Genomic DNA, 26,366 nt, shown 5'->3' on the forward strand with positions numbered 1-26,366 from the left:
CAAAACATAAACAAATGAATAAAATGAAATTAATTAATTAATTAATAAAAAAATAAATAAATAAACACCTCAACATAAAAAGAGCTCAGCCACTCAGAGATAACATCCTTTAAACCCCATATTACAGCAGCACAGTAAAGCATGTCCGTAGAAAGGACAAGGAAACCCCACTACACGGTTGCACTGTTTCAAAGAAAATTAGCAGTGAAGCAAAGGACTTTCAGTCTTGAAGGTCAAAGATTTTCAAATCCAACTGGGATACAAAACCTTGACATATGTTGCCAATTTGACAGAGACATCCAGTTAGTATACTTTCTTTTTCAAGCCTGAGGAAAAGTGGAATATCCTTACTCCAATAAGTGTAAGTAGGAGAGCGGCAGGACTAATCCGAGTGGCAGGATTAGATAAGAGCTTTCAGCAGGGGTCTATTAGAACTATGTTATTTTTAAGCTCAATAAGAGTGATGTAGCTATTCCTATGCTTTTAATTACACTTTGCATAATCTATTAATATGAGATGGTGCTGTGTCCGAATTTAAAACACAATCATCTGCAGTATGGAGGCCAACAGTGGGTTGTAAAGCTGAGGTCAGGCGATATAAACACATCTCTTGTCAGGAATTAAAGATTTCACAGCAGCCTTGGGAAAATCACAGATCAATACATGTACTGTGGTGTACATGTACACTAGACCAGCAATGCAGCAGAATGAGACAGCATCTATAGTAGAATGGTAGCAGAATTTTTATGGATTTTTAAAATGTTTTTTAGATGTTTTTTTTAAATGGTTTGAATTGTAGTGTAAATTAAAGCAGTTCCTTCCCTCATACTGTATAATAAAAGCTGCTGTATTTAAGGAATACACTATTACTGCAGCACTTCCATGGTAAATCAATTCTTTATAGCATAGGATTATATAAACTAGAGGTGCGCAGTCCTAGTCCTGGAGTTCTACCACCCTGTAGACTTAAGTTCCAACCCTAATCTAAAACCTGATCCAGGTAATCAAGGGCATCTGAATATTAAAAACAGGTGTGATGGATCTAAAGTCTCCAGGGTGGTAGATCTCCAAGAGCAGGATTGGACACCCCAAAAACAAACAACAACAACAACAAAAGTAAAAAAATATGTAGTCCAGTCATCCATTTACAGATGGCATCAGATCCCATATTACAGCAGTACAGTGTGTACACTCCCATGCAGTAAACTAGGACAAGCCAAAAATGGTAAAAAAAAAAATAAAATAAAATAAACTCAATACAGCATTCCAATGCTACAAAGAAAATCAGCAACAAAGAAAAAGATATTCAGTCTGAAAGGTCAAAGTCTATTGTATCCAACTAGGACATGTTGCCATACTTTTACAGAGAGATTCCCAGTTAGTACATTTTTTCAGGTCAGAGGAAAAGTGGAATACACTACCCCAATAAATGTAAGCAAGAGAGTGGCAGGATTAACATGAGTGGCAGGACAAGATAAGAGCCTTGAACAGGAACTGCTATTGTACATCACACATCTGGATAGCAGGTGTCCCGAATCTCCTGCATTCAATATGGCTAATATCCATATCTCAATCAGTATATTTGGATTTGATTCATTTATTTGTTCAACCTGACTTGCCCCAGCAAACTAAAATCTATCTTACCTTTTAGACATGTTTATAAAATAAGACATGTTTTCTACGGCAGATGACTGAGGCACAAGAAGGAAAACAATACTGAAATTCCTCGTCTTCACTTTTCATCAGCTTTGAGCCCCCACCGGCTGCAGAGTTATGTTGGAGACAGGTGGGCCTCTGAGTGGAGCGCCAGATTTAAAACTCATTTATACATGTTCACATGTCTTTTAGTTCACTGATGACATTGGATACTGCTCTTTGAACTGAGGCTACTCTCTGAGTAACTGCTAAGCTAAAACTATGCAGATGTGCTCTCATCATGCTCAGTGCCTCGTAAAATAGAAGGCCTACACAAGCGTGCACTTTCAAAGAGTAAGAATCTGAATACGAATCCTTTTTTTTTAAATCAAATATAAGATGTAAGAAGATTTCTAGTGGTGCAAGTTTTGGCACAATTTAAAATGTAAATTAATAAATAAATAAATAAATAAAATATATATGAGACGTGCCATGCAATATAAGAACTGAAGATTTGTACACTTAAAAACACTTATAATTTCTGAATAATTTATTTATCTATACTTGCGCCACCCTCAAATGAGTACTTTCATTGCTAGGTTGAACAAACTTTACATAACATCATGTAACTCTGTCTATTATCAAAATTGCATAATACCTACATTTAGTGATTTGGGCACATTATTAATTTCAAATGATATTGAATTTGTATTTTTTGAGAAGTCACATTGCTGGAATAAAACAGATGTAGTATTTACATTTTAAACTAAAAACTCAACGACTCAATGTAGTGACCTTAAATAAAGGTTCTAGGGAAGATTGTTTCTGCCATATATGTTTTTTTGTCAGTTTCTGGCAGTGTGTCAAAAATATTATGACTTTTTATCTAATAATAACTTATGTCAAAATAATGTTTTTTTTTCTTGAGAAAAAGATTAAGTATGTCCAAATAATGACAATTTTTTTCAATATTTTGACTAATGGTTTTGAAATGTTGACATTATGCCAGAGTTGAGCTTACTATGTCAAAGTCATTAACAAAAAGCAATTATTTCAAGATAGTAAGTCAAGATAATATCAAAATGTTGAGAAAATAAGACATTTTTGCAATGCCTGTATTGAATTGAGGAGACATGGCTGTACAAACATCTTTTAGCCATTTTCACAGGAGCCATAAAATGCGATTTCCACCTCTTTTGGAGAAGGTCCCTCAGTTAGCTATGCATTTTTTCTTCAATGATGTTGATAAAATGTATTTCTAATGGAAATTTTGAATGCTTTACAAAACCAAAATTAATTGGATTGTCATCTTTGAAAGTGATCAAGCATATCAATGTTTATAAAAGTTTTTTATGGTTTTTAAGTGCTCTTTTTATAGTTTTATATCAGAAAAGCAGCCGCTTCACTGTATTTCATCTCGGCATGGTTGTCTTTGTGAAGAGGCGTGAATTGTTTTCACAGCAGTGGTTCTCATCCCTCCCCTTTCACCCCGCATTGCTCACTATCAGCTCAACACAGGGTCACAACATTTCACACACAGTGTCTTAGTTAATCTGATAACAGAGGTATGGGCAAAAATATTTTATTTGATTATTTTAATTAAAAACAACCACTGGCAGAATGGCCACTACAGGGGCCTGGAGACAGAGGTTCAATAAACTATAAGTTAATTGGGGCTCTATTTGTAAGGATAGGTCCACTGTAAGTGCTGCTGTGAACTTCATAACATCATCATGATCGATTCCTGTGAAGTGAAGATTACATCAACTCTGTCAGTGTGTGGTGGCGACAAGCCATATTCACTTTCCATAAATAATGTTTAAACCTCATTTGAGTCATCAAACTAAATACTGACGCAACGACAGACAGGCCTGCCCTTGCTCGACACCAGCACACAGTCTTATGAAAAACGTCTTTGCCTGCTCTGTTCTTCAGACAGACAAGGAGCAGGAAGTTTCCTGACCCTCACACACTCTCAGCACTCACACACACATCCGCCTGCTTTACACACAGCGCAGCAACACCTATGTCGTCATAAATATGACTGCACTACATGCTGTTTGTCAGGTGCTGCTTGATATATCAACACCAAAAAGAGCCCTTAGTCCAGCAAATGATCCATCCACCACTCTGTTCATTTTTCTCATCTTGCTTCTTCGTTCCGACACCTTTTAATCCCCTCATTCATCTCCACCCCCTCCCTTCTCTTCATTTATCTAAGAGGTCGAGCCCTGTTAATAGTTCAGGGGGAAACAGAATAAACAGAGGAAAGGTGAGAATGGCTAAGAATGAGCTGACAGCGAGGACTCTTCTCATCTTCCCTTCTTTGCACTGACACATGATGGAGCCAAGTGTGACGTGTGTCTACAGTGCCACACTGCTTCCTGAGCAATAGCTGAGTGAATTAAAGGAGAGGGCTACAACCCTCATACATTATCCACCTTCTTTTCAGGGGATGCAGGCAAAGGGAGTGACAGTGGAAGGCTACTATGTTCCATTATTCTTCCACAGGGTAGCAGTGTAACCTAAAATTTCACCTTCAGACCAAAAGAAAACAGAAACACTGTTCTGTTCCAGATCCCACCCCTGCAAGGAAGATTCTGATTGGTTAAAATGCAGTTTCCAACTTCAGCCATCTTGTCTTCAGAAACCAATCAGAACTGGCATTTTTGTAAGCACCAGCCAACAAAGAACTGCAGAAGCAGACCTTCGGAAAGGGGAAACTTTCAAAAACTCATTCTTCACTAGACACACCAACCTTTGCAGAAAAACATAAACAGAAAATAACTTTAAAAAAAAAAGAAAAAAAACTCTCTTAGAGAGAGCTGGAAACTGTGTTTTTCCTCTGCAGAATTAAGTAATAGTCCTTCATAAAAAATGCAAAATGAAATCTGTCTTGGTGACTCATATTTTCATCTTTACTATAAATTGCTTTTTTAATTATTCAGAACAGTGTGGTTTTGTAATTTTCACCACTAGCATTCCTCTCTTTTAATTAGCATCATGCTAATCATTTCCATTTAAATGTGCTAAGGGTGTCCATGAATATTTCAGCACCTTACATCAGCATAGCTCTCAGCAGCACTGTACAGCAGCAGCAGGGCCTGAATGTTTTCCCCAATTCAATTATTTGGAAATAAATCCACATCACAATACATTAGAGCAATTTTAGAGACGGTTATCAGTGGCCCATTTAAGCAGCAAATAGATGCTCTCAGCTCTCTTAAGATGGGTCAGATAGCATACAGATGACTTAATCTCAGATTTAGGTAAAGAATGGGTACGTATAGATTGGGAAGACAGTAAGCAAAAAAAGAGAAAATAACAACAGAAAAGTCGAGATTAACTGAAGAATATAAGATCTCTGGACCTGCATATGTTCCAGCTTGGAGGTTGAATTCACTCCGTTTGTTTGTTTGTTCATCGTCTCATACACAGAGCGGCACACCATGGAGGAGAAGAGAGAGAGATGAGAGAAGGAGCGAGACAAAGCTAATGACTTTCCCCCGGGCGCTCTCTGTTGCTGCCAGAGACAGCGTGTTGATGCATGGCACCACCGCTGCGTCGTGGCAGGCCAAGATTGGTGGGGGCGAGGCTTGGAGTGGGCCATGCAGGCCAGCGTTCATCAGTGCCACAGCAGCAGCAGAGCAGCAGTCGATGCCACTATAGTAGCTCTACTGACTCTTAAAGCTCTACCCAGTGGCTGTATATTCACCCCAGTATACACGGTACTGTTATATTTAAATAATATTTAAAGATATTGTGTTTATCTTGGCAGTAAGTATTTGTTTGCTTGGTATGGATATTAACATTTGAAAAAATACAAATAAACAAAAATGCAATAAATTCCTGAGGAAGCCCAGTATTTGTAATTACCCTCCAATAATGTCAAAGCCAAAACAAGACAAGTCTTTTACTTATCCTATGTAAACTATGTCAGGAACATTGAAGCACTTGCAGAGTAACACAAGCATCAGCAGGCAAGAGAGAGAAAAAGTGCAAGAGAACCTATATAGACCATTCTACTGAATGAGTTCAAACTCAAAAAAACCCCACCACAAAAAAAAAACTATTAAGTATTCAGATTTATTGTATTAAAACCCAAAACGTTAATAGAGATAGTAATGAGCTAAATACATACCAAATCATCAAATAATTATTTATAGGGCACTTTGTAGCAGTCCAAAACCATAACCTCTAAATTTCTAACTACATCTATATATATTATTATATATTATTGAATATATGATTTTTCTCATTGTTTATTTTTAAATGATCTTTTTAATTTTTTTTAATTAAGTATAGATGTAGATTTATAGTGTAAATCCATCACAAGGTTATTAAATAAAAACTTCACTCAAATTACTATACCACGTTTTCATGCCACTACTGAAACACAAAGAGTTTTGGTCCACAGGCAGAGCCTTATTTTAGCCACACCCCTGCATTTTAGAGCAGGAAGTGAGACTGCATCCCTGTCCCTCATGGCCACATGGTGAGCAGGTATGTCATTATATGTCATTGTTTTGAAGTAAATGTCTCCCAAAGTCTGAAAATCAGTCTGTCACATCAAGAATTATCACTATCGAAACACACTTTCTGTAATTAAGTAAACTTTTTTGTGTTTTAATGAAAAATATTATGAAATTTTTGTGTGTACAACTGTTCAAAGCTGTGTTTGCTAGTCAAGTATTGACTAGTGTTTTTGAGCTATGCTCAAAATTAGCCAAAATTGTCACAACTGAAACATTTGGTAAAGTTTCAGTAGCGCTGTGATTGTTTTGCTACTAACAAAATTGCATGTTCAGTCATTTTTTTTAAAAAACATAAACATAATTGAAGTACAGGGTCACTCAAAGGAAAAAGGATTTTAGTCTAAACTCCAAGTCAGTTAAAAGTCCAAAATGTGTTTTGAACCCTGACTTTAAACCAATTTGGTTGAATGATCTATTTACATTACTAAATGTAAAAATCCGAAAAGTAAAATATGAATAAATGTGAATGTGTGAAATATAAAATGTACAAGACTAATATTAGCAGTATGTTTTTGTGTAAGAAGAAGAAAACAAAAAAAAAAACAGCACTATAATAGAATAAAATAGCAGCACTGACTAAATAAAAAATAAACACTAGTATATAGGATTAAAAGTTTACAGTACAGTCGACTATATAAATATATATATGTATGTATGTATATACTGTCAAGAATGGATTACTGAGTGGGGAGACTAAGTGAGTGCTAAGGGGGCCTCAGACTACAAGGTCCGAGGTTGCTCAAAGACTTGGGACATTCCACTGCAGACGAATAAAATTAGATGAATGAATAGTTCCTGAATATGTAATGACTAAATATAAGGCAATAAAGGCCCCTCAGCGCAGACCTTGCCACTTTTATTAAAATTATTAAAAGCCCCTTAACACCAAAAATGTGCAGAAATATAATTGTGCAGGAAATAATAGGCTATTTCACGTTAACTGAGAATTAATAGTTTTGTTTTCCAGTGCTGTTAATGTTGCACATGAACAAACATATTTATAAATTACGTTCAATAAATCAAATATTTCAAGGTTTGTTTTTGGGGAGGGTGGCGTATGTGTGTGTGCGTGTGTTTTTGTCCGAGTGTGTAGGCAGGGGGGCTCCATAAATGCTTGCACTCAGAGGCTTTGTGAGACGCTGAGCCGTCCTGAGTACTGCTGCAGTGTAATTTTTGATCTCACTAGTAAGTTATGTGCATCAAATTAGATCAGGTGTGCTGGTGATAGAAATAAATGAATGAGGTGTATTGAGAAGAAGATGAGCCTTGTGTGTTCTTCACACTAGCTCACTGTATACCAAACTGTATTTATAACTTGTTTGAAAACTCGAAGCTTTTGTTACCTTTTACTGTGACAATGTTTATTTGTACAGTCATACATACATTTTGCATAATGTTTTCTTGATATTTTGTAGATAAGTACACACTGTGCTATACATTTTAATGGACAATTACTGCAATTACTGTTTATTTACATCGGTTAACCAAACATTTAATTGACCAGGACAGGCCTCATATTACATGCGACTTTATGTGTGTTTGAGTGTATGTGAGTGAGTGTATATATATATATATATATAGATAGATAGCATAGATATAGAGGCATAGATATATTGGCAGTGGTATCACAGCCAGACAGGAAGAGTGATGAAGAGAGACATGTATTTGCAATACATAACTTTTTAGTTCAATACGTAATACTAACAGATCAAATAAAGGTTATTTGGTACAGCTCTGAGCTGCATTAACTGAGCAGATCTGAAGCTGTAAATTTGACAGCACTCCCTCACCTAGCCTACTTATTATTATGCTCTCAGCAAGGTGTTATGAGCTCAGCTGTTGATCCTGCTATAAAATGTGATTGATGCTATCATGACCTGAGGGAGTTAATCTACTCTGCCATTATATTCCACTTTAGTTTGGCTACAAGTCAATCAGGAAGCTGCTTTGAATTGAAGAGAGGACGTGGCAAGTGTGCATGCTTTTGTATGTTTGGGACATAGATTACGTGGTAAATATGACACTATAATGGTGTATAAACATATTATGACTTGCTGAATGGAAACAGAAAGGCTTTACTATAGTAACGACATGGCAGAGAGACACCATAATATGATAGCAGTCAATAGAAAATGGAAGGTGTTGGAGAGTGCACTGTAACAGCGGTTACAGAGGCATTGAATCCTCCACAGGTTTGGAGCTATAGATTTTCAGTGAAACATTTGAGAGGGGCTTATTGTCACGATTGTGCAGGTTGTAATTCTGTCAGATTACTGGAAACCTCAGCAGGGGCTTTGCTCAATAAGAACAGAGGAGAAGGAGGAGACCAGGAAAATACCTGATCGAAGAGCAAGCTAGCCTGAGGGGCTTCTTGGGTGGTCCAGTATATGCTATAGAAGAATAAATGTTTTTCTGCGCTGCCCATCAACTTAAAAACCTTTAGCACATGTTCAGAAAAAAGACATAAAAATACATAACTGTTGTAAACATTTTTGGGCATGTATGAAACAGACTTGCTCTATAAAATGTTAAAATAATTACAGAAGGAAGATTCATGATTAGAACCAAATAGAGACTCAGACCTGTACAAAACACAGGGGTGTAAATTTGATCTGAAAAGTGAGAGAGACAAATGTCAGGAGACTATAGCCTTCCCCCCTAAAAAGAAAGAGTTCTTCAGCGGTTCTTTAGTTAAGGCAGTGGTAATGTGTAGAAGAACCATCTGAATGCTCAATGCTTTCTCTATGATGGAGAATGTCCATATGGTTTTTAAAGAACCTAAAAAAGGTTCTACAAAGCACCAAAAAGGGTGGTGTTACTGTTATAATAATAATAATAATAATAATAATAATAATAATAACTTTATGTAGCACTTTTAATTTCAGTTATAAAAAAGTACTTAATGCAGAAATATAAAACATTGGAAAGATACAGTAAATATGCTCAAAATTAAAATAACAGTACAGTTACAACCATAGCTGAAAATATGTTTTTAGACATATGATTGCCTAAACAAATATGTTTTTAATCTGAATTTAAAAACACCTATTGAGTTTGCACTCCTAATATAGTTTTGGAGCTATATAAGAAAACAATCTTTCACTAATTGTGCTGTAAGCGATCCGGGGAGTTTGCAGTAAGCCTTCCATAACTGAGCAAAGCGTTCTGGGTGGGCGACTGTATAACATTTCAGCAGATCAGTAAGATATGTTGACGCCATCAGAGAACCATTCTTTGATACTAAACAGAACCCTTTTTACTAAGAGTGTACATTTGAAATTGAAATGTGAAACCACACATGTTAAAATAAGAGTTTTGAATTGTTATTAGCTTGAATGTTCGGCTCCAGGGAAAACCTCTAACTGATTTAAACCTACATTATATGGTGGGTCTTCAAATATTGTAAAATGTTCTTCATATTCATGCATCTCATTTTCTTAAACGGTTCTTAAAAAACAGACATTGAGAGGTTCTATAGGGAACAAAAAGAGGTTGTGTTATATCACTCCAAAGAACACTTTCGGCGCCTTTAATATTATGAGTGCAGGAAAACAAAAGATTTACAATTAGAGTTATCATATTGTTGCGATGTCTAGCGGTTTGTAAATCAGTATTTTATTTATTATTATTATTATTATTATTATTATTATTATTATTATTATTATTAACAGAAATAGTCCTGTATTTTTCTGATACCCAATATAGAGAATCAGTTGATTGTCCATCATAATGGAAGTTTTTTTTTTTTCCACTGTCTTAAATTCTTAATCTGATCTGCTCAATTGTGTAATATATCTGCAGCTGTTTGAATTTGTACAGATAGAGTCTGCACTCTGGAATAGGTATGAGGGAGATGAGACAGTCCACTGGCCTTTCTGTGTGTGTCGGTTAGCCGCGTGTGAGGCGAGCGTGAGGCCGGTGGCTGACCTCAGGCTGAACCCTGACGATGAGGTGAAACAGAAGGCGTTGGGGTCCCTGGGGGCCGAGGCCGAGGCTGGGGAGGAATGCTGATCAGGGAGAGAGTGAGTGGAATTGCCGTACTCTCCTGCGCTGCACTTGATTAGGAAAAAGGATCCACTCAGGGCATCCTTAACCCCCCCACACCCACGCCAATACTCAAACTGCATACAGCAAAGAGCAAATTGACACATTTTTCCTCATTAAAGGCCAGGCAGTGGCCCCTGTGCATCGCCTCCACATCAGCAGTGCTAACGCAGAGAGAGAAATAAAGCAATACAGCCGGACAGAGAGAGAGATGCCTGCATGAAAGCCGCAATGGGAGGTAATCTTCCTTCAATTTTCCACATCAACAAAGGTTGATGTGTTTTGATTGCGAAAAATCTGTTATTGTGCATAGGCATGATGTGCATATGATGCAGCCTGAAAAAGGTGCTGTATTCAGCCTTCTGCAGTCCAGCAGCTGGCTGAAGAAGACAAGGGTCTGTCCAGCCCTTCTAAGAGCTGCAGTGTCGCAGTGTTAGACACTTCAGAGTGCCAGAGCTGCTGCATTATTTTCTGCCTTTGATCACAAAATAAGGGCAGAATTTATGAAACAGCACTGAGAAGGTTAGAGAGGAGGAATTCAGTGTGAGGAGAGTATGAGTATCAACACATTTCACTGCCTGCTTTATGACAATCACTCAAAAGTTTATCTGTAAGTGCTATGAGTTTGTTTATGACACAGCAGAGGAGCCCAGACTCAGCACCACAGAAACAGAGAGAACTTTGATTAAATGTCCAGCATGAATTTGTTTATAATGTCAAAGGAACTGAATTTATAAAAGCTGAATTGTTTATTCTTTATTTATACATTATTTGCTAAAGAAAGAAATGTTCTGCAATGTTTCTGTGTCAAATATGAATCTGCATTTGTGTAATTAAAAAAAAAACGTGCAAGGCGTTACCCCCCCCCCAAAAAAAAATCTGTAAATGAAGTCGAGCACTTTAGGAAGTTACTGACTTGTATATCAGATAAAATAAAACTTCTGTTGTCACTGCGATTAAAATAATCTGATAATATGCTTTCTCTCGCATACATTCACCATCACGTACAAAATTCATTATTAATAAACGTGTTTCTGCAAAATTACCATTAGCAATTATTATCAAAATAGCATCACAGTAATAAATCTATATTTATGAATGCAATATGTAAGTTTAAAATAATAAATATGGTTGAATAATTTTGGGGATGTTTTTATACACACCAATACAATTAACAACTAAAGTAAAGCAGCCCAAATTAAACGTCATTAAATGAAATATTATTAAATATAAATAAATAAAGTGAGATGGACTTATAAATAAAGTATCTCAGCCTTCAGCTCACAGACGGACAGAAGTCCTGCGGTCTGAAAGTCCGTGTTAGACTGTGAGTGTCCGAGTGTTTCTGAGTCCGCTGTGTTCTCACTATCCCCGCTGATGATCTGAGTTAATAAACTGGTCTCAGTCCTCACAGGTACATGAAGAACAGCCTGTCGGTAAAGAAGGAGAACAAAGACGCGCGATACCCCGCAGAAAAAGAAAAGAAGAAGGAGTTGGGGTCTTCCTCAGAGTGGTTGAGGGTCGTTTCAGAGCTGAGCTGAAGTGCGGAGAGTTTCAGAGTTCAGACTTAAGAAGAAGCAGAAGGAGAATCAGGAGAAGGCCTGAAACTACAGTGAGAGAGTCTGGAAAATCAGCAAGCGAGCTCATCTTACCCGCACAGTGAAAACACAGAGGAGTTATTATTATTATTATTATTATTATTATTATTATTATTATTATTATTAACAATAATAATAATCACAATCTATTTTATTCGAATCAATTTTAATGTGTAATAAATATAAATAAATAATAAAGAATAATAATATATACAACTGAAATCGATACAATTTTCAGCAACAAAATAAACAGTCCAGTTCAGTAACCAGTCTGTTTGGATTCATCATGTTTATCTGCAGTAGTTTTAAACTACTGTAAACGTCTGTCCAGACTCTGCTTTCATGAAGAAACACTGAACACAGGCAGGGTCAGTGTTAGTCGTATAAATCCTGCGTCATCATAAAGAATCTGAATAGGTTGTTGAGTAAATTAATTTTCTGGCCGCCTGTTTAGAGGCGTGTTTAGTGTTTAAAGCCTTTTATATTTTTTAATAGATCACAGTATATATTCAGTTAAGCCTTATTCTGAAACTATTTTTAAATGTTTTATCGACTGCTTTTTCTTTGGCTGTGTTTTAAACCAGCCATCGTCTATTTATTTACTTCTCTGTTATTAATTTTTCGCATTCATTTGTTTTCACGGGCTGAATGTGATCGTTTCCGTGTTTCCACTCAGCGCGTTTCACTCAGTCCTTCGATCTGCTGAATGTAGTGTAGCCAACGGGCACGAGCATCATTATTCACAATCATAACCATGAAATAGCTCCTGGTATTTTGTTTGTTCAGGCTTTTATAAACACTAGACTCCTTATAAATATGATTGGAAAATTACTATTCAGTGATCAGTGACTGCATGTTAGCGAGCTGCTGTTCTGTCTCTGTTACTGTGCCTAGCAGTATAGTGAACTTAAACAGCGTCGGAAACGTGAATTGTATCAGTAAACAGGTCAAAAGTATTGCAAAATAATGCTAAATTTACATTAACACGCACTGTATTTATATCTATGTAAATTCTCTAGCGCGCACATGCACTCGTTTTATCAATGCATCTTAAAATACATGATTGCTGGCCTAAAATGCAAAAAACAGCTCCTTTATAAAATATCACTTTTAAAAAAACAATCTGGCTAATGTTTAGTGGAGAATAAACAATACTCTATGAGCATTTGAAATACTCTCACACCTTCTTAAAATCAGATAAGACTTTCAGAATCCACTTAAAACGTTATCACAAAACTTTTAATTACTACAAAATTGCTCAATGACTGGTCAAACTTGCACTGAGCTGCTGCTTGGTCTCTATTACAGGATACCAGTGTAATAGTGTAAATTTAAAGGTGTTGCACATATAAATTTTAATCAGTCACCAGATGCTGCACTGCTTTCAGACCTGGTCCAAAGACAAGGCTGAGTGAGTGCTAATCTCACACTCATTCACAGGCACTGTGGTGATATTTATGCATCTTATCTAGCTCGAGAACAGATCTGAAATGTTGCAGTGAGTTTTTCCAGTTGCACTGCTGTGTGGAAATGAAGGAAGACAGGGGAAGTCCCAGTGCAGTGTTTGTATTGGCTCTGCTCGGCCATGGACAGCAGCCAGCAGTCATCCCAGCATGAGAGATCACTCCTCCGTAAAGGCTCATCACTTTTTCACCTTGGCCTCTCTCTGTAGTCCTGGCCCTCCCAGTCACAGTGCTAATCACACGCGGCTGTGCTTACCATTGTCTTTTGTACAAAAGGTTAGGCCTTCATCTTCCTCTGATCGAGCTGCTTAATCTAGTGGAAATTGATACTAGTAGTGTAATAACCAGCAATAAACATATTAAAATACGCTTATTGTGTTATACCGTGTATTATAATAAATGTATTACCGTACTGTGTTACAACGGTATGGCTGGCTATGATATGTCATATATATTTACATTGATTAAAATGATACATGTTCACATTTATATTTACGAATTATGCAATAAGCTTTGTGTATTTTTACACATTTTATTATATATACAGCCTTGTGCAAAAGTTTGGGCACCCCTGGTCAAATGACATGTTCTGTTGATATTTTAAGTGAAAATAAGTCACACATCCTCTACAGAGAACACAAGTCTGCATATTTTAATACACAGTTACTGTTTATTGTTGTTTATACAGTTAGTGTTAACATGTGTTAAACCAAGCAATAAATTAATGAATAATAAATAGAATGTGTGTACAAATTTGGCAGAAAATGTCATATTTAAGTTTGTTTTCTGTAAAAAAAAATTCTTAATTCATTTTCACTTAGAAAATCAATGTTATTTGACCGGGGTGTTCAAATGTTGCATATGACTATATATAGCTGACATATACATTAGATGAAAAATATATATACACATATACATTTTTTTAGACTTGACAGGACTGAGGCTGAGGAATTAGATGACATGTTACAATTTGAGACAACAGCCGCTGCCGTAAATCAGAAAACCACTGTAAAAATGCTTTAACATAAGCAGTGGTTTAAATTACATGTTATAATTTGATGTCAACAAATCATAGTGTACTCTTTATAGTAACTTGATTGAATACAGCGTAAGCACAAAAAGAAAAAAGATAACCAAGAGAAGTCAGAAAAAGAGAACTCAGAGTCTCCACCGCAGAGCCATAATGTAACTAGCTCAGTCTAGTGTAATGATTGCCAAAATGGCACTGAGCTAAAACTCGAAACAGACACTGCGAGGACATTGGAACAGAATGTCTTTCCGGTGTGTGTACAGACTCGCACACCTCCACGCTCTTCATTTATTTCCCTAAGAAAGCATCAGGCCACCTGGGCCTTGCATTGAAACTTCATCAATCTCGAGAAATGGAATCCAGTGGAGAGAAAAATCAAATTCTCATTTGCAAGATGGGGAAGGGGGGGTGGGAGCGGGTGCTGACGGTACCTGGGCAGGCTAACCTCTCCATGAACCCGCAGCATTGAATTGTTTTGCCATTCGTCTTTGATACTGGCAGGCTACGAGGAAGATTAGACACTCTAGATTGGGACTTCCTATTCTGCCTGTTGTATACTTTCTGCCTCATTAAAGACTTTCACTTCCTCATCTGATCTGACTGTTTGCTGGATCCTTTTTAAATACTCAACAAATTAAAAATAAAAAGGGGGCAAATTATTGCCCTTGACACATTGCTTTGTATATCACATCATTACAGAAAGAAATGAAACTAAATACAAATGTACAAGAGTAACACTCTTAAAAAAATATGTCAAAAATGTTTTTCAGAGCGATGTCATGGAAGAAAAGTCCTAGAAAAGAATTCAATTAATGTTTTTTTAAAAGATCATTTTGCAAATGAGATACAGAAGTTTGGGAACCTTTTTATAATTAAAGGAAATTTAAAGGTCCTGCAACAATTAAAGGTTTTTCCTAGAATGTTTACTGGGGAACCCTCGGAAAATGATCCATTCAGATTTATTTTTTTTTGTCCCTGGTGGTAAATGCAGCCAATCAAGTGCTCTCAGTAGTTAGGTCTTCAGGAGCTGAACTGAAGTCCTAATGCATCTCATTAACCACTAACATAGTTAGGAAGTGACAGTGGAAACAACAGTTCATTTTGATTTACAATGGACACAACAAATTTTGTAAGAATTTTGCAGGGCTCTGAGGGAGTCGTAAACCTGCTATAAGGTCAAAGTATGTTAATATGCCTGTTACAAGATTCAAATAAAACATGCAATGTTTTTTACAAGCTTCAAGTATTGTTCAACATAGAAGATTTGCCATTAACTTAGCATTAGTGTTAGCTAACATGTTAATAAACTCCCATAAGGGTGGTGGCAGAAATTAACATTATTGCTGAGGTGTTTTTTTTCCTCATTTATGACCAGGTTTTGATATTTATGGCTCAAACTGAAGGACTTGCTCTAATAGTCATGGTCACTGAGGACAACATGTCCAAGCCAAAAAATATATTTTTAAAAATGTGTAGTAAAAAGCGTATTCATATATTTAGCTGATAGACATCCAGCCTCCCTCATTTGGGTAGCTATTTGAGGAGGAAATAAAGGTGAGATTGAGGGTTAAATGAAAGAAAGGAAATATTCACAATTTCAACAGCAGCACTGAAAACTTCTTGGAGTGCACTGAACTTCTGAACCCATATGGCAGTGATGCACAAAATGTTTGCTTCTTCAAATATATTTTAGTTTCCAATTCATTCATTCATGTGGGGAGAAAGAAAGCTGAAGAAAAGTAGCAGGACAGAAGAAGAGTAGAAGAGATGGGATCATTGCCACTGAAATATTTAGCATTTAACATTCCACCAACGCCTTATTGCTCAATGGGCAATTACGAATGATGGAAGGATAAGCATGGTGTGAGAGAATGAATGGATGAATAGACACATGGATAGTTGGAGAAAATAAAAAAAAAGATAACAAACGAAACTTCACATCTGCTCAGTAGTGAAATATTCCTGTCAAGCAGCTCATCCTTTCCTATCCAGGGAAACTTTATTTGACCTGTGCTGTTGCTATAGGAGTGGAGGTCAACAATGCAGCCACAGACAGAGTTCAGACAGGTCATAAAGTGACCAGCACAACACTCAGAGGTCAAAAGTTCACAAGAGGGAAGAGGGTCTGCTCAAAGTCGGGCCACGCACAGAGACTGGCTTCAACCGTATGGTTTAGAGGTTGATAAGAGCCTGAAAGGGTGAGCACCAGCAGATCAGAGCTACCACTCAGCCTGCACATGCACCATTCATTATACATTGACCTGTCATTAAAACGAGCTAACTGTATGCTTTTGCAGATATGCTTAAAAAAAAGGGAAAAAAATGCAGTAATTTTTACTTGATTCAAATATGTAGATATTTTATGCAAAAAAAAGAATACACATAAATCAACACAATTATCACCAAAAGTGAGAAAACAGACATAAAAAATATACATATTATATTCAGTGCTGTGCAAAAGTCAGAGACCACCCTTCACTTATTACATTTCCAGTCAAAATGGCCATTAAGTACAAGTACTATACAATATTACAATACTACAGTACTTAAGTACTATATAAGACCTGATAGACCACCAAAACTGTCACCTTCAGATAAACAGCACTTAAAGCTTTCATCTTTGAGAGACAGATAATCAAGCTCCAGTCTGGCTTTAGATCTGAAAAAAATCCACAGGTGTTTCTGTTCATCCTTCCACTGTGAGAAGACAACTCAACACTATGAGTCTGAAAGGATGTGTAGCTGTGAAGAAGCCCTTACTCAGAAAAAGACCAAACAAAGAAGCTGCTTTATTTCAGAACAATAGTCTACACCTCAACATTATTGAATGAGTTTGGGATTACTGAAATTGTGAGAGGCAGAAAATGTAACCACCTTCTAAGACTGAACCTTGGAGGTGTTCAAAAATATCCCTCCACATTTCTTTGAAAAAAAATGAAAGCTAATCTGCAGAAAAGAAGCTGTAATAAAGACAAATGGTGGACACACTGAACACTGTAAAAAATAAAATTTGACACTGTATTTAGTTGTCGAGACATAATGGCTGTTTTGACTGGATATTCAATAAATGAAAGGTTGTCTTTGAATACAGTGATATGTCAAAGTTTCAGTGCCCCTAGTGAATTATATGTTTTGTTGATTTTCTAAGGGAAAGTTACATATCATCTACAGAGAACACACTTCTGCACATTTTAATGCACAATTTACTGTTTATTTACTGAACTAAATTAAATGTTTTAGAAAGGTCAAATCTGTAAAAAAAAAAAAAAAAGTTATGCATTTTATTTTTTTTAATGTGTTAAACAATATGTAAAACAAAATAAACAAAAATTGTGCACTAAAATTACCACAAAAATGCAGCTTAAGTTTGTTCCCTGTAGAGGATGCGCTAACTTATAATTTGACAAAGGGTGTTCAAACTGTGCATTTATTTTTTCAGTGCATGACAGATGACTGTACATATTTGGGATTAGCAAGGCAGCATAACAGTTGAAGGCCAAAAAAAAGGTAAGAAACAAGGACGGCAAGAAAGAAAATGACATAACAGGTTTACATACGCACACATAGGCAGCCATAGTAGGTTAAGAACGTCATTGACGAAACCTCTTTTCAACTCTCCAGGGATTAATTACAGCAATCAATTCACTAACCAACACATCCATTAATTTAGGCCCTGTAATCCTCTGACAAAATCAAATTTACATCTTGATCTAATTTACAATAGAGATTCAGCAGAACTGAGATTCCTTTCCTACACTCTGATTGGTTTCTCCTGGATTGCTGTTGGGCCACTGTGAGCTGAGATAACAGCATTGGAAGGAGCTTTTGTTTCAAAGCATAAATCAGTCAGTGAGCACAAAGGGGCTCGGCCATGTGCAGCGTCTGATACCACCCAGCCACTTCTACACACACATACACACACACAAACACACCATGACCTGCCTAACTGTACACACTCTGTCTACAATATACTGACTGAAAGAGGGAGCATAAACAAGGAAATCATCGAAACTTAAGAGGCTACACTGTTAACGTAAAAACAAAGGTGCCAAAAAGGGTTGACGGCATAGAAGAACCTTGTTTGCTTTTGAGTTCCATCCATTGAAGGGGAATCAAAAGAGGTTCTTCAATGGCATCACTCCAAAGAGCTCTGTTTTTGGGGTTTTTGCCTCTCATGTGGTCAAGTCAGTATCTAAAGTATTAAGAATAAAGGTTCCATTTTTGGTCCCCTAATGAACTCTTAAATCTTTGAACCCTTAAAAGGTTCTTCATGCGCACAAATCTTTTTCAAACATGGGTTTTTAAGGAAGCTAAAGCAGGTCATTGTGCACAGAACCCTTTGCAGCACCTTTTACGTCGCTAAAGATCTACTGTAACAGAGGGTTCCTCAAGGCCTGTAGGACTTGCTGTCATCCAGACAGTGTTGCGGAGAGGCTGCAGGCACGGCCGGGTCAACTGTGCGGTCTGCGGGTGAAACTCAGTTCACATTACCATACAGACAGGGGCCCTGACAATGGAGCGCCCATCTGTTCCTGTCAGCCATAACAAATCTGGTGTCAGGCTGCTCTCTCTGGAGATGAGGAGGCAGTCCTTGCTAAATGAAATCACACTGACTCCCCCTGCCAGCCAGCCGAGCGCCCTCGTCCTCTGCTCAGAGTAGAGAGACAAACTCAACTTCCTGCTCAAACAAGCGGCACAGTGACATCACAGCACTGTCAAAGAATGTCTGAACTAAATTTACCCTGCATTATCATAGACTTACTCTGAATGTATAAGCCTGGGAGATTATCGACTCAATCGAGTCCTTCAAATCACATACAGCGATATCAAACCATATTTATGTTTTTATTTATTTATTTTTCTCTCAATCAAGCCCCAAAAAAAAACAAGCTTTTATTCCAGAGGGAGCTCTCAGCATGGTCTGTCTGAAATGGGTAAGAAAATGAATGAATTTGAATACTGAAAAGCCCAAGAAGTCCCTCATTTAAGCGAATGAACATGATTTCCATAACTATATTCATCTCTGCTTTTCAAATTCCGAAACGTCCATAAACATTTTCTCAAAGGTCCCGGCGTGAGATTCCACATTGGTGAACTAAACATGAACCCTGAACTGCACTTGCCCCCTTCGGTCATTATCTTTATTAAAAGAGTGACATGATGTGAATCCCCACACAAGCTACCACCTTTGACTTACACTGCTCCTTTTTTTTGCAGCCATATCAAAAGAACACACAGTTTTGACACTTTTTTCTACATTTTAAAGGAACCAAATGAATGTGTTGAAAAAATAATGCTCACCTGGGTGATACAGCATCATATTACTGTGCAAAGAGATACTTTTAAACAGATATAGCTTATAAAAACATATTTCAGTGAAGGCATTGTTCTTACAGTGAAATAATGATAAATGATAATGGTAAAAGCTGATCTGAAGTTCAAAAGTAGCAGGTTATTAACACTACCTAAGTACAGAGTGATTTACAGAAGTGCAGCACAACTTAGCACATTCAGTGTCTATGAATGTTTTTGCCGCTGTTCTCTTTTTGATGGTCTAAAATGAAACCCCAAAAGTCCAATCACGATGCACAAAAAGGAATTAGTAACTCAATGTTAATGACTAAAATGTAACTGGGTAAAAATAGATGAAGAACATACCTGAGTAAAATTATAATTTGTAAAATTAAAATCTCCAATATTATAATTAACTACATGGAAGGGGGTCTTTACCCCACATTTACTACCTGAGTACAGATTAGTATGACCCTTCGATCATGCAGCTGATTTCTTTTGAAGGACCATCATCCTACTTTCTCTCATTTTTCCGTTCTGAAATCAAAAACTGTTTGAAAATATTTGCCATGTCAGGCGTCTGGATACAAATTGAACTTTTTTTTGTAATTTGACACTGGTGGAGTGAATGTCTCTGCTTTATAAACCTGCAATCTCTTCACCCCCCCAAAAAAAAGCCTTGCAGTGGCAGATAAGTGATCAGTGGAGAGGGGAGCAGACACAGCCCCTCAGGTACAAGCTTGTGTTTCAGGCCCAGCTGCTAAGAGAGAAACTATAGGGACGACGATCAGTCATGGCTCTGGCCTGGAGCAACAGCCAGCGTAGCCTCTCTGTAAACTGGTTTCTGCTGATAGAAACCAGTCAGCGCACCAGACTGTGCACAGATAAAGCACCCCGGCCTTTTGCACTCTGCTTTACATCTTCCCTCACCATGTTACTCATTAGTACCTTCTCCATTTGCACCTTGGGTCATGTTTATTATGTTTGTCAATATGTTGTTGTGACAAAACTTTGGTAACTTTACAGGAGAAGGAAAACATGCTTTACTTTTAATGCAAATTTAATGTAACAGCATTGTATTCTAAATACATTTTAGTTTAGTTTTAGTTTAATTAATACCTGTTTAATTGTCAAGTTTAACTTGTTGGGAAAAAAATATAAAATGTACTATAACTTTTGCACAGGCCACATTTTAGGTTTTATTTTTCTTTCCAGTATGTGAAATTCATCAAATAAACAGTAATTGTGCATTAAAATGTGCAGAAGTGTGTAGAGGATGTGTAAAAGAAGACAACAAAATAAGTCATTTAACCGGGGGTGCCCAAACATTTGAATAAACCTGTATATGCAAACCCATAGGCAAACACCAAAGCACCAGCAGCATACCACTGGAAAGCCATAAGGACCCTCCAGAGCCAGACAGAGGTCATCAATGACAGCATTTCAGTTTTTCGTCCACTAGAGGATGCTCTTCATTCCTTTTCTGTTGAAGCTACCCAGCCAACAGTGACAGCCACCCACTCCTCCTCCCCCACTTCTCCTTCTCCACATCCCACTGGCACACAGCACAGGCGTGGGAATCCACTAGAGGGTGATCTGTTACCAAACACCTCCACCACACTGTAGTTTATCATCACTCTGCCCAATAAAACCCCCACATCCTTCAAAGATAATGCTCCCTAATGTGCTAAAGAGGCTAGGTACATCTTGCATGCTTACTCTCAAATGACTTGATTGCATATACAGCTTACTACATACATGCATATCAGAAAGGGCAGCTAAATGAATAGCATAACCTTTAACTTGACCTGTTTACTGCTAATCCAGTTCTCATACTACTTCAACAGCTGCTACTGTAATCACACTGATTTGCTCTTGTGTGCTCTGTGTAAACACCACTGCATGACATGTTTCGAAAACTCTTTCAAGCAGAGGTGGGTGAATAGCCTACAACTGTCAAGTAAAAGTGTCTGAGAGGAAATGGCCTTACATAACAGCAAAAGCATCCTTTAAAAAAGTGACTCCTTAAAAAGAGATATAAAAGTACCAGGTCAAGTACCAGGTTAAAGGGGAATTCCACCAATTTTTCTAAACTTGGGCAAAGGTCAAGCGTTGATGTAAACAAAGTCATCCAGAGTGGTTTGGTGTGAAATGTTCGGTTGTAGAAGAGCTTGACGAGTCAAAAATGGTCAGAGAAGTTCTGATAGGAACCAGACGTCTGAAGAGTTTGTTGCTTGTAAAAGCTACTTCACAGAAATTCATTACAAGAAATGGTTCTGATGTCTGAGGCATAGTTTTGCAACAATCTTTTTTGGCTTAAATCAAATTTTTAATACACTCATGGCAGAGATATACATGCACTTTGAGGCAAAATAGTCTCCAATAAAACTCATGATTTTTCTGGACTTACCTCTATTTTAGCATCATTATTGTTATATTATTGTTATTATTGTTGAAAGACTCAGAAGACTCATGTAGGTTAACTGGTGGTTTTGAATTGTGAATAAAATCATTATATTTGCACTGTAAACTTTGCAACTCTTGGTTCCTATCACCACCACTGTAAAGAAGTCCAAGTCAGTAGGTTTCTTTACAATGAAGCATTTCAAAGCAAACCATTCTGAATGACTTAGTAAATATCTCGACAATTGAACTATGTACAGAAATTAGTGGAATTCCCCTTTAAGCACTGAGCTCTCTACAGAACTGCAACTGAACTGCTTAGAAACCTCAGCATCTGTCAGTACAGGAACTGAAGTTAACATATTTTCTTCTCCTTTTAAAAGAACCCTAAAGGTCAGAAGTGTGACCAATCAGAAAGCAGTGCAGATGTACCAGCATAAAAAAGAATTAGCTACAAAATATTCATGATTATAGTGTAACTGAGTAAAAAGCTGATTCCCTTTCTCACAAATGAACATAAGAAGTAACATTTTCAGAATTTGAAAATGCGCAGAGAAGTGGAAATTCAACCAAATGTTACTTGACTACATGTACAGCACTGCAAAAGTCAGAGACCAGCCCTCGTTTATTTAATTTGTAGTTAATACAGCCATTATGTACAAGTTATTAATTTTTCAGTGCCAGAAGAGCAGAAAACACATGCTTAACAGAAAATTACACAGAAGCCTCAACAACTAAATATAATATCATAAATATGTAGTGTGTTCACCCTTTGCCTATATTACAGCTCCCATTCTTTTTAGGACATCAGAAATTCAGTTCAGTCAGAAATCTGCAGGGACATCTCCACACCTCTGAAGTTTAGTCTTTGTTAGTCTTACTCGTGATCCAAATAATCCCAAACACATTCAGTAATGTTGAGGTCTGGACTCTGATGTGGCCAGTCATTTTTCTGAGAACATCAACAGCTTCTGTGATTGATTTGTAACTTTCCTTTTGTCTGTTTTATTTTCTCAGTAAGGGTTTCTTGGCAGCTACACAACCTTACAGGCTCATAGCATTGTCTTCTTACAGTGGAAGGATGGACTGAAACTCTAGCTTTAAGCACTAATTTTCCAACAGTTTTGGTAGTCTACAAAGTCCTGTATGGTTGTTAGGAGTCCCATTCTCTCTACATCCTTTAGTCATTTGTTTAACTCTAGCTTTGGAAACTTCTGTTTTTGAATTTCCTTTGACTTTTTAATTAAAAGGTATATAATTTTCAAGAGTGGATCTCGATTTTCTTCTGTTTCTCAAAGATGAAAGCTTTAAGTGTTGTTTTTCTGATGGTGACAGTTTTGATGGTCTGTTAGGTATTGTATGGTTGTTAGGACTCACATTTCCTCTGTATCATTTACAAATTTTTAACTGCTTTAAAGTTATATTTTGGAGCTTATTTTCCTTTGACTTTCCTCTTCTTTACACAAGTGGATGATCTTGTATCTAATTTTCTCAGAAATATCTCCTGAAAAATTAATAACTTGTATTAATGGCTGTTTTGTCAGGAAATTTTATAGGTGAAGGGTCATCTGCACAGCTAGTGTGTAAATGTTACTAGTTGCTACACTCCTCTGTGGTCAAGCATTGTAGGACTGAAGCTTGAAATCCAAAGAAAGGAATCAGTGGAAGATGGTATTTGGCACAGGTACAAGCTTTTACATCACACTCAAAAGAACACACTCAACATGAGGAGGTCTGGACTCACATTCAGGTGCAGTGTCCTCCTGATAGTCTGAAGCCACAGACAGATCATCAGAAGGGGCAGAACGTCCCAGGCTAGAGCTGTGGTTGTCATCTGAACTGTCCTCCCCTCCAGCTACAGGAGAAAAAAGAATAAATAAATAAAAGCTGTAAGCAGAGTTAGTGTTTACACTTGTATTTATTTAACTGGACATTGCTGTGATAGGGCTGCTGTCTTTTAAATCATAAACTGTTTGCACATTTTGTAAGCTTTTCTGGAAAAGAGTGTCCACTGAATAAATTAATATAAATGTTGGACAAATGAAATATTCTGTGAATATTTGGACACTGAGCTTGATGAGCACGAAGATTAATGATGGAGGTAAATAAAATATACAAAAAAAAAATGTTCTCATCAAGAAACCCTGTACATTACACTGACTGATAGTGTTGAGTTATACAAAAAAGTATTCAATTACAAATTTCAGATTACGTCTTTCAAACTGTAATGGAATTAGTTTAGTTAATGCTACCTGGAAAATGTACCAACTGGAAAGTACAAGGGAAAGTCCAATATTTATAAATGTCATTTGTAAATGATAAATGTCACTATCCCTGCCTTTGAATAAGACATCTGCATGATTAAAATTATAATGAACTAATGCTGTTTCAAAACAAAGAAACAGAAACAGGTTGGGGCTCTTCTCTTCTTCAGCACAGCGATCTTTAGCCACTATATGTAGCATAGTTCTTCATACGTTAGTAACTGTAATGTGATTACAAGAATTTAAACTGCAATATTTTACATTATTTTGGTACAGAAAAAAAGTAATTTCACTACTGCTATGTGTCATTTCATATCACATCACCCCCAACACTGGTGACTGATCTGTCTGCCAAAGCCAATGGAACAAAAAAAGCCAGTAAAACAAAAACAACAACAAGTGTTCACTTACTGTAAGGGAATTCCTCTGGATTTCTGCAAAGATAGATTTAAACAGAATTATAAAGAGATGAGATAAAGAGATCTACTCAAAAAGAAATTAAAGTTAGCATCATGAGCCTTTTAAATTACACACTGCTGAACTACTTTCAAATGTGCCTCTGATGCTATTTCTTATTGGAGGATGGTTACAATCAGTTGACCAAATATTTTCATTACTTTTTATGCATTTGACAAAAGATGTTACTTGAGACACAACAGTGAGCATATTTGATTTTCAAGTAATGATTCTACATAACACATTCATAACATCTTACATAAATACTTCATAATAGGTTCATGAATGTTTAAATAAACATTCATAAAGTATACATGTTTTACATGATATTAATATGGACTACTATGACACTTGACTCAGATAAATTTTTCAAAATAAAAGAGCCCTTTTTTATTTTGAAAAACTATATTATTTTCAGTGAAACTCCTCATTTCCAGACAGCCACAATAAAAAAGACCTGACCCCTTTGAAAACAAAGTGCAAAAGGCACTTTTTGCCTAGAAGTTTCAACTTTTTTATTTATTTGTTTTTTCCTAAGCAGTTGTAAATTTTACACTTTGTTATTCTTTCTCCTTTATACTTTCTGTATTCTTTAAAGTTTGATTGTACAGAAGGTTAACCCAGGAGTCTATAAATTTATGAAGAAAATGTTATTTAAGTTTAGTGAACTGTCTTTGGTTTAAATGCTAGCACTTTTAAAATTTTAAGAAGACATAGAGTAAAACGAAGAAAGAATAACAAAGTGTAAAATTATTTTTTTAAGAAAAAACAATTCAAAGGAAGTTGAAAGTCTAGGCAAAAAATGTGTCAAAGCACTTTCTGGCAGGGCAATTTTTGTTTTGGCTGTCCAGAAATGAGGAGTTTCACTGAAAATATTATTAATTTTCAAAACACAAATGGGGACTTTTATTTTTTCAAAAATATATATGAGTACAATGACATGGTAGTCCATATTAATGTCATGTAAAACATGTATACCTTATGAATGTTGATTTGAACATTTATAAGCATGCTGTGGAATGTGTATGTAAGATGTTATGAATGTGTTATGTAGACACCCTTCAGGTAAAGTGTTAGCAATTCAGCTATGAATTATTTATGCTTAAAATAAAACCCATTCCCACCTTTTAACACAATAAATATTGTCATTTCCTGTCACTTGCAAAGCTTAAGCTCAGCCTTTTAAAACTAACTTAAACCTATTATTGCATTCTACCTGTAAATGCTCTCCCAGTGTGGATTATTGAGTAGGCTGCTAAATTCTACAGTGGAAACAAGTAAAACGCTTCCGCTGTTCTATAAAACCCCTTATTTCATCACCACACGCCACAAAACCACAACGACAAGCACAACTGGTGCAGCAAGCGTACGCCTTATCACTGTGCAAGAAGAACAAAGCAAGAAGGGAACTTCCTGTGTTATTGTTCAACACATTTCATTTAAACATTGTCTTTTCTCAAAAGTTCCAATTAGCCTGCTGATTTTTAAACTAAATTTCAAATACTTAATTTGATAAATTTACATTTTTAAATTGTGACTTCAAATTTTGAGTTCAAAACAAATGACATTAGATTTTAAAATGTGTCTACAAAGGCTTTTTTTTTACAATATGGCCATTAATATTTGATAGTCACTAAGGATGTGGC

At 36.5% G+C, this 26,366-nt stretch overlaps 1 protein-coding gene across 1 annotated transcript in view; it reads right to left on the reverse strand.

The window, feature by feature from the left end:
* The window catches only part of skap1 (src kinase associated phosphoprotein 1), a 54,292-nt gene that overhangs the window by 26,020 nt on the left and 1,906 nt on the right, over window positions 1–26,366 (reverse strand). The window contains exons 3-4 of the mRNA XM_036572820.1: window positions 24,676–24,698; window positions 23,745–23,855 (exon numbers count right to left, since the gene is read on the reverse strand). Of these exons, the coding sequence (XP_036428713.1) occupies window positions 23,745–23,855; window positions 24,676–24,698 (134 nt within the window). The remainder of the gene's footprint in view (window positions 1–23,744; window positions 23,856–24,675; window positions 24,699–26,366) is intronic.

The sequence above is a fragment of the Colossoma macropomum genome, unplaced genomic scaffold, assembly GCF_904425465.1.
Source record: "Colossoma macropomum unplaced genomic scaffold, Colossoma_macropomum, whole genome shotgun sequence".
In the NCBI taxonomy this organism is placed as follows: domain Eukaryota; kingdom Metazoa; phylum Chordata; class Actinopteri; order Characiformes; family Serrasalmidae; genus Colossoma; species Colossoma macropomum.